Source organism: Condylura cristata, unplaced genomic scaffold (assembly GCF_000260355.1).
Source record: "Condylura cristata isolate star-nosed mole 26May11 unplaced genomic scaffold, ConCri1.0 scaffold00004, whole genome shotgun sequence".
In the NCBI taxonomy this organism is placed as follows: Eukaryota; Metazoa; Chordata; class Mammalia; order Eulipotyphla; family Talpidae; genus Condylura; species Condylura cristata.
Genome location: NW_004567105.1, coordinates 4481912 through 4489691, shown reverse-complemented (window position 1 = coordinate 4489691; position 7780 = coordinate 4481912). Strand labels below are relative to the sequence as shown.

General features: G+C 68.6%; 1 protein-coding gene across 1 annotated transcript in view; it reads left to right on the top strand.

Annotated features, from left to right (window-relative positions):
- MICALL1 (MICAL-like 1) overlaps positions 1-5170 on the top strand; it is a 22220-nt gene extending 17050 nt beyond the window's left edge. Inside the window, exons 9-17 of the mRNA XM_004676451.2 lie at positions 4-49; positions 916-1298; positions 1570-1704; positions 2168-2294; positions 2370-2460; positions 2542-2615; positions 3936-4050; positions 4154-4200; positions 5025-5170. Of these exons, the coding sequence (XP_004676508.1) occupies positions 4-49; positions 916-1298; positions 1570-1704; positions 2168-2294; positions 2370-2460; positions 2542-2615; positions 3936-4050; positions 4154-4200; positions 5025-5146 (1140 nt within the window). The 3' untranslated portion in view covers positions 5147-5170. The remainder of the gene's footprint in view (positions 1-3; positions 50-915; positions 1299-1569; positions 1705-2167; positions 2295-2369; positions 2461-2541; positions 2616-3935; positions 4051-4153; positions 4201-5024) is intronic.
- The last annotated feature ends 2610 nt before the right edge of the window (positions 5171-7780 follow it).

The following is a 7780-nucleotide window of genomic DNA, read 5'->3' as shown; positions in this document are numbered from 1 at the left end:
AAGACAAAGAAGCGCCCGGCCCCCCGAGCGCCCAGCGCGTCACCCCTGGGTGAGTGCCAGCCCTGCAAGTCCGAGCACCACCTGGGAGAAGGGGGGTGGTGCGGGGGGGGGTCCCCTCCACCCAGCCGCTCCATGTGTGTCCTCTCCTGAGCCTCGAGCACACCCTTGCGGTGGGAACCGTCACCTCCCTGTGGAGGCCTGAACCGGCTCGAGGAGGATTGGCCCAGCTGAGCCCCAGCTGGGCACCGGGCTGAGCGTGGCCTGTGCCAGCCAGCCAGGACTCCTGAGCTGGCGTCCTGCCCTGAGCCATTGCGCCCAGACGCCGCCTTCCTGGGCCCTGTCCTGGGCCGCCCTGGCACTGTGCCCCCCTGTCTGGCCGACTCACACGGCCAGGGCCCAGCTGCCCGGGAGCCGTGGGCCTGAGAGCACGTTAGAGTGACCAGAGGCAGGTGCTTGGGGGTCTGGACCCCGGCTCGGGCCCTGGGGCCCCAAGTGCAGTGGTCTCCGAGGGCAGGAGGTGGGCCGAGGGGCTGCAGGCCCCGCGCTGGGCAGGGCCTCCCCTTAGTCTGGGCCTCATCTGGAAAACACAGAGGAGCTAGTTCGAAGCACGGGCCCGGCCGCCACCTGTGTGACGATTCCGGGTCTGATCTGCGGGCTCGGGCTTGCGGAGGGGCAGGGCAGTGGGGTGAAGCCCTGCGGGGTGAGGAAGGGGCTGGTGGCCAACGGGCGAGCGGCGGGCGGGTGGTGCCGGAGCCCAGTGCCTCTGCCTCGGGCGAGGCGCCCGGTCCTGCTCCTGGGCCTTTGCCACGCTTATGTGGGGTCCTGGGCTTCTGGACTGCCTGCGGCCATTAGCACGGGGGGCGTGCCGGGGTCTGGAGGCCCCGACGTGCCCTCACGGGCGCCCGCCCGCTCCAGCTCTCCACGTCTCCCGCCTGTCGCGCTCGGAGCCGCCCTCGGCCACCCCGTCGCCGGCCCGCAGCGTGGAGAGCCTGTCGTCCGAGAGCTGCGGCCAGGCCCCGGGCCGGGAGCTCCTGGAGCCTCCAGCCGTGCCCAAGAGCTCCTCGGAGCCCGCCGTCCACGCGCCCGGCACCCCGGCGACCTCCACCGCCTCCTTGTCCTCCTCCGGGGAGCTGGAGCCGCCCGGCACCGGCCAGAAGAAGAAGCCGCAGGCCGACCCCGGGGGTGGCCCGAGCGCCCCGGCCCTGCCCTGCACGGGCGCCGCCCCCAGCCCTCTCCTGTTGGCTGACAGGGGCCCCGCGCCTTCCCCGGGCACCTCGTCCCCACAGCTCCAGGTGAAGGTGAGCACTGCGTCGCCCCACGCAGCGTGAGAGGCGCGGTGGAGCCCAGCCCCAGGGCGGTTCTGAGGCCGGGACGGAGCCTGGAGCGCCTGGTGCGGCGCCTGCCCGTGAGGGTGCTCGCAGCGGAGATGTCCGCTCGGTGACCGAGGCATCGGCCGTAGCGCCGGCCCCCTGCCCCGAAGGCCAGTCCTGCCCTGGGGCCCGGCCGGCCCTCCAGAGTGCTGGGGTCCGACTGCCTGACCGGCCTTTCCTGCCGTGTCCTCGCCTGCAGTCTTCCTGCAAGGAGAATCCCTTTAACCGGAAGGCGTCGCCTGCGGCCTCCCCCGCCGTGAAGAAGGCCTCCAGGGGCGCCAGACCCGCCAGGCCGCCCGCCCCCGGCCACGGCTTCCCTCTCATCAAGCGCAAGGTACCAGCCGGGAGCCCCCGGGCCCCTGCTTCCCTGGCTGCTTCCTGGGCCAGACGCAGCCTCCGCCTCAGGCGCCCCGGGATTCTCGGAGAGGGTGGCCGCCGCCCTCAGGAGGCAGAGGGGGCTCTCGGTGGGGCAGCCCGAGGATTCGGCCAGGAGCGGTGGGCGGTGGCTTGAACGTGCTGCGGACAGCAGTTGGGGCATCAGCGGCCACAGGACACGCTGTGCTTGAGTATGACTCAGGCTCTGCACTCTCGAGTGACCTCTAGTGGGCCGCTGTCCGGGGTGGCCGCCGTCGGGCATGAGTGTCCCTCTGAGTGTGCTGTGGGGCCAGAGGCGGGGCTGCGGGGCCACGCCTCTCCCCTTCCTTGCCCGGGATCCTGGCCGCGCGGGGTGAGGGCCGAGCGGGCCTCGGGCAGCTGGGGGGACTGGGCTGTCCTGGTGATGAGACGCCGCCGCACAGGTGCAGGCGGACCAGTACATCCCCGAGGAGGACATCCACGGCGAGATGGACACCATCGAGCGCCAGCTGGACACCCTGGAACACCGCGGGGTCCTGCTGGAGGAGAAGCTGCGTGGCGGAGCACATGGTGCGGGCCGGGGCCTGCGCCGGGCGGGGGCTGGCGGGGCCGGGGGGCAGAGCTCAGTGTGCGCCTGGCTTGCAGAGGGCCGTGAGGACGACTTGCTGGTGGACTGGTTCCGGCTCATCCACGAGAAGCACTTGCTGGTGCGGCGGGAGTCCGAGCTCATCTACGTGTGAGTCGCCCACCTTGCCGCGCCCCACCCTGGCGGCACAGGCCGCGTGCGGGGCGCTGACCTCGGCCCGCCTCCCTCTAGCTTCAAGCAGCAGAACCTGGAGCAACGCCAGGCTGACGTGGAGTACGAGCTCCGGTGCCTGCTCAACAAGCCAGGTGAGCCTGGCGCCGCAGGGCCCAGAGCAGCCGGGGCTGGCCGGGCCGCGCGGGCAGATAGGCCGGGTCAGGGGAGAGGACAGCACTGCCCGCGGGGAGCGCCAGGCCCAGCAGCGAGGGGCCTTTGTGCCGCGTCCTCCCCTGGCATATGTGGCGGCAGGCGCCCGGGAGACGGCGCCAGGACCGAGGGGCAGCGGGTGCCTGTCCAGCTGCTGCCACAGACTCAGGGGCGGGAGGGCAGTGAGGGGGGCTTGGGAGGTGGGGGGCAGCGTGAGGCCTGGGGTCACTGCGCTCTGCTGCTGGCCGGCCGGGCGGCCTTCCTGAGCCGGGTTCTCAGCCGCGGGGAGGCGGGCGGCTCCGAGTGTCGTGTCCGCCGGAGGGACGGTGTCCCCTGGGTGTGCTGGAGCCAGGCGGTGGCGGGTGTGTCCGCTGAGCGGCTGATGGCTTTCCTGTGGCTGAGTGGGGGTCTGTGGCCATCGGGTGGGGTGCCCCGGCCAGTGCCTGCTGGCGGGAGCGCCGTCCCCATGTCCCAGGCTGGGAGGTGGCGGGCCCCGGGAGGGGTCTCCTCTGTGGGTGCTGGGGCTGGGCATGTGCCCAGGCCTCTCCCATGCCCTGCGCTCCCCTGCGGCCCTGCCCAGCCCTGGGCTGGGGCTCAGGCAGGGGTGCCCCTGGGGAGGCCACTGGGGGTCCGGCCCTTCCTGGTCAGTCCTCCACGAGTCAGCCCGCCTCTTCCCGCGGGAGGGGCCCTCGAGCCGCAGCGACACCCCGTGGCCGGAGTGGGTGCTGCACCCGCCTGTCCCGGCCTGCCGGCCACTGGGCCTGGTTCATGGGGCTGCGCATGGCTGGAGACCGAAAGACACGTGAGGACTGCAGTTTGGGGAGTCAGGCAGCTGGGGTTCTGCCGACCCCACCTTTGCCGTGAGATCCCCGTCAGGGACTCATGTTCCTAGACTTTGGCTTCCGCACAGCAGGTGGGGGACTTGCCGCTCAGGCCCAGTTTGGGAAGTGGCCGAGTAGGAACTGGACGGTGGTGGCGACTCTGAAGCCCTGGCTGGCGTCAGAGCGGGGCTGGCCCGCCTGCTCCTGGGAGTCTGTGGGGCCCAGGGGCTTGGGGTGGGGAGGCCGGTGGTGGAGGAAAGGCCGAGGGCCCCCCCAGTGTCCTCCAGAGCAGCCTGCATTTCCCCCCCAACTTGTAATGCTGACCCATCTGGGGCCCCCTTCCCGCACTCTTAGGCTCCAGCCCAGGACTCAGCACTGAGGTGTTAGGGAAACAGGGCAGTCCCCTGCCTCGACTCATGGCCCCCATTTTCCCTTTGGCAGAAAAAGACTGGACCGAGGAGGACCGGGCCCGGGAGAAGGTGCTGATGCAGGAGCTGGTGACCCTCATCGAGCAGCGTAACGCCATCGTCAACTGCCTGGACGAAGACCGGCAGAGGTGGGGTCCCCGGCCCGCACCCAGCCCCGCGGCGACCCGTCTGCAGGAGCCGGGCACTCTGGCCCTCCTGTGCGGGATGCTCAGCTTCCCTTTGTCATTTCAGAGAGGAAGAGGAAGACAAGATGCTGGAGGCCATGATCAAGAAGAAAGGTGCGCCCTGCCGCCCTGCCGCCCTGCCCTGGCAGCTGGCGTTGGGAGGTTGGCCTGGGGAGGCGGCCAGTGGCCAGCGCCAGCGCCTAGCAGGGAGGCGTGATTTGCCCCGGCGCCCCAGGGAGGGAGGTTGTGTGAGGGGCAGGTTCGCAGGCGCTGTCCTGAGACCTGCGGCTCTGCGGCTCACACGGCTGGCCCCCAGGCCGCGCGGGGAGGACCGCTGGGCTGGACACAGCTGGCTTTGACTGCGGCTCCACCCGGGCTCCCTCTGTGGCCTGGTGGTTGAGTCGGGGCTCAGTAAAGCGCCGGGGCCTAGGCCTACTACCTCTTGGAAGCACTGAGCCGGCCACATTACTCCTCGTGGCCTCGGCCTCCTTACCTGGGCACCCACCTCACAGGCGTGTGCAGGGGATGACCAGCTGGCCAGGTGCAGGAAAGGCTTGGCCCAGGCCTGGTACCAGCAAGGGCTCAGTCAGTGCTGGTTGTCTCGGGGACCTGCGCTTTCCTCGGCCGTAAAATTCAGGGCTGGGACAGAGGTTCCCTCTGGACAGCCACCCCCCAGAGCTGTGAGCACCCCCTGGACCGGCTGAGCCTTTCAGAGGCGAGGAGCGCCATGCTGCTGTGGCCCCAGTCTGCTTGGGCGTTATCTCCACCTGTCCACAAGGTGGGGGAGGGGCGTGCGCCCCTCCTGTGGATGGAGACCTGGAGGCTGAGAAAGGCCATGTGGCTTGTGGGGGCTCCCCCAAGCCCCCTGCAGCCGTGCTCCCAGGCCTCCCCGCCCTGCCAGCTGCCTGGACCTAAGCACTCCCCTCTCGCTGCTGCAGAGTTCCAGAAGGAGGCTGAACCGGAGGGCAAGAAGAAGGGGAAGTTCAAGACCATGAAGGTGCTGAAGCTGCTGGGCAACAAGCGGGACATCAAGAGCAAGTCCCCCGGGGACAGGAGCTGACCCGCAGTGCTGGCCTCTGCCCCCGGGCTCAGCCTGGGCGGTGCTCCACTGGGGTGTGCAGCCTCCTCCGTCAGTCCAGAGCAGAGCTGACTTAGTGGGGAGCCGCTGGGAGATGGCCGCTCCCTCCTCAGGGTCCTCTGGCTGTCCCGGGCCAAAGAGCTTTCTTCCCTCTTTCCGAGTCACAGGCAGCAAGGCCCAGCCCTGCCCAGAAGCCCTGCGGCTCGAGATGCTATGACTGACCAGGGAGCAAGCGGGGTCCAGGGCCCCGCTGCCCGCGCCCGCCAGCCCCTGCCTGCCATGAGGGGCAGCTGCCGCCCCTTCCTCAGACCCTGAGGTCTTTCTGGGAGGTCCGCCTGCAGGAGGCCTTGGGCCTGGGACCCCACGTCCAGCCTCTGCCCCTCGCGGCAGGCCAGCGCCCCGCCCTGCTCCCGCCGTCCGCTCCGGCGCCACGGCCTCACTCAGGAGCTCTATTTATGACGCCTCTAGTTAGCCTAGTTAGACGCTGTGTCCCGGACACCCGCCGGCCCGCCCTCGCCCTCGCCCCCGGGGTCTAGGCAGGTGTCCCTCCTCTCCCCTTGCTCTGGGGGAGCCTCCCTCCCCAGGACCTGGCAGTGACAGCGGGGGGCGGCTCCCCGGGCTGGCCCCCAGGCCGTCCTCAGCGGCAGTTCTGCCCCCTGGCCACCAGCTGAAGCGGGGTGTACTTAGAAGCGGCACTGCCTGGTTCTCTGACCCACTGTGGTCTGACCCCTGCTTTGGGCTACCCCCCCGCCCCCAGCCTAGGGGACAGTGGATCCGTTCCCGTGCGTGGCCGTCACTGGTCTGCTCACACTCGTTTTTGCCTGTTCTCTCCTGACCTGCTCCCTCTGAAGGGCTCATGGCCACTCACCCCCTGGGGTGGCCGTGGGAGAGCAGCAGCCGACAGGGGACGCTGGCCTCCCCCGGACGTGCCCAGCAGCTCTCGGTCAAAGCTTTGCTGCTCTGAGCATCTTCGGGGGCATTTCCGGCCTCCCTCCCCCAGGCACCTCCGGGGAGAGATCACACTGTATTAACTGAGAGCGTTTTCCTCGCCCAAAATGCACGGAGACGGGGCAGTTCCCCGCGTCCTGCCCCTGTTACTTTTCCCTCAGCCAGGTGTGCCTTCCGCGCCACAGCTTGTGGCCAGGCAGCTCTGGTGGCCTGGGAGGGTCTGTCCCCAGCAGGGGCCTCGGCCCCCTCCCTCTGCGGTGACCGGGCTCCCGGCCTGTGTTGCCAGCCGGCGGGCCTGGAGCTGGACGGCCAGGTGACACATGGACTGGACTGGGTGTGACCTGAGAGCTGGCGTCGACAGGCTGTCCTGGAGTCAGGTGGGAGACCTGGGGGGGCTCGGGGAAGCTGGGGGTGTCGGTGCCACAAGGGTGCGGTGCTTCCTGAGCCAGTCAGCTGCCCCGGGTGGACGGGGCCCGCGTTGCTCCATCTAACCATTTTCTAGGAAAAGCTGGCGACCCAGAGTGTGTGTGTAGTCTGGAGGTTGGTGGCGGCTGGAATTTGAGTCACGGGCAGGCTGGGTGGGCCGGGGACGGAACTCGGCAGCGGCCCTCCAGCTTGCTGCCTCGGGTCAGGGCCGGGGTCTTGGCGAGGAGGATGGCCGGCCTCCCCCTAGCCTCAGGCTCTGGGAGGTGTGGGGCCCCCACAGAGACGCCCTCGCCTGCCCTTTGTCCGGCTCGGCTTCTCTCTGTGCGGCTTTAGGGCTGTGTTTATTCTGTAAACCTGCAGGCCTGTGTAGGCCCATAGGACTGTGTGAATCCTTCCAGTGGGGGACTTGGCTGAAACTCCAAATTATTTTGATTTACGGACCGGAGAATGACAGAATACTGGGAAATGTAGGTTTGTGCTTGCCCACCCGCTGTGGGCTCTTCCGGGGGAGACCGGGCCTCCCAGGCCCGAGCCCCTTGGCTCTGGGCCCTCCCACCTGAGTTCTTCTGTGGGCGGTGGGGTCGGTGGGCAGATGGCAGGACTGTGGGTGTGCGTAGCCTCCTGCAGCCTAGGGTGTACCCGGGCCGTGTTCTCGCAGGTGTCATGGACCATCAAGGGCTGGTCCCCAACCTACCTGACTCTTGCAGGAGCTAGAAACCATCTGTGCCTGAAAAATTCAAACTTCTTGAACAAATAAGCCTTATCCCTCTGAAAACAAAATGTGTGTAATGACTTATGTTAAGTATGTTTTATTGACCTGTTAATCGTGGTGGCTAAACATTTGCCAGAGGCTGTCTGGGTCCTGAGACGGGCAGGAAAAGGCATCGTGTTCATTGCTAAGTTCAGAAAACCAGACGTGCAGGACTCAGGGGCCGGAGGGCAGGAGGAGGGCCCGCTGGTACTTGCAGACTCGGCCGAAGGCGCAGCACAGGCCTAGCGTTCCTGGCGTGCCGGGCTCCTTCCCTGGAAGGCTGAGGAACCAAGTTGGGTGTGGGCCTCTGTGCCTGTGACTGGGTCTTAGCGGGCCCTGGGCAGAGGCTTGAGGAGAATCAGTTCTGACAGGCGGATCGTTTTCTAGGGTGCTATACAGGCCTGGCTCCCCAAGCCCAGGGCAGCGCTGGGTGGCCATCTGACGTGGCTGCAGGCCAGGGTGAGTGGGCTGAGCTGGAGAGGGGTACCCGG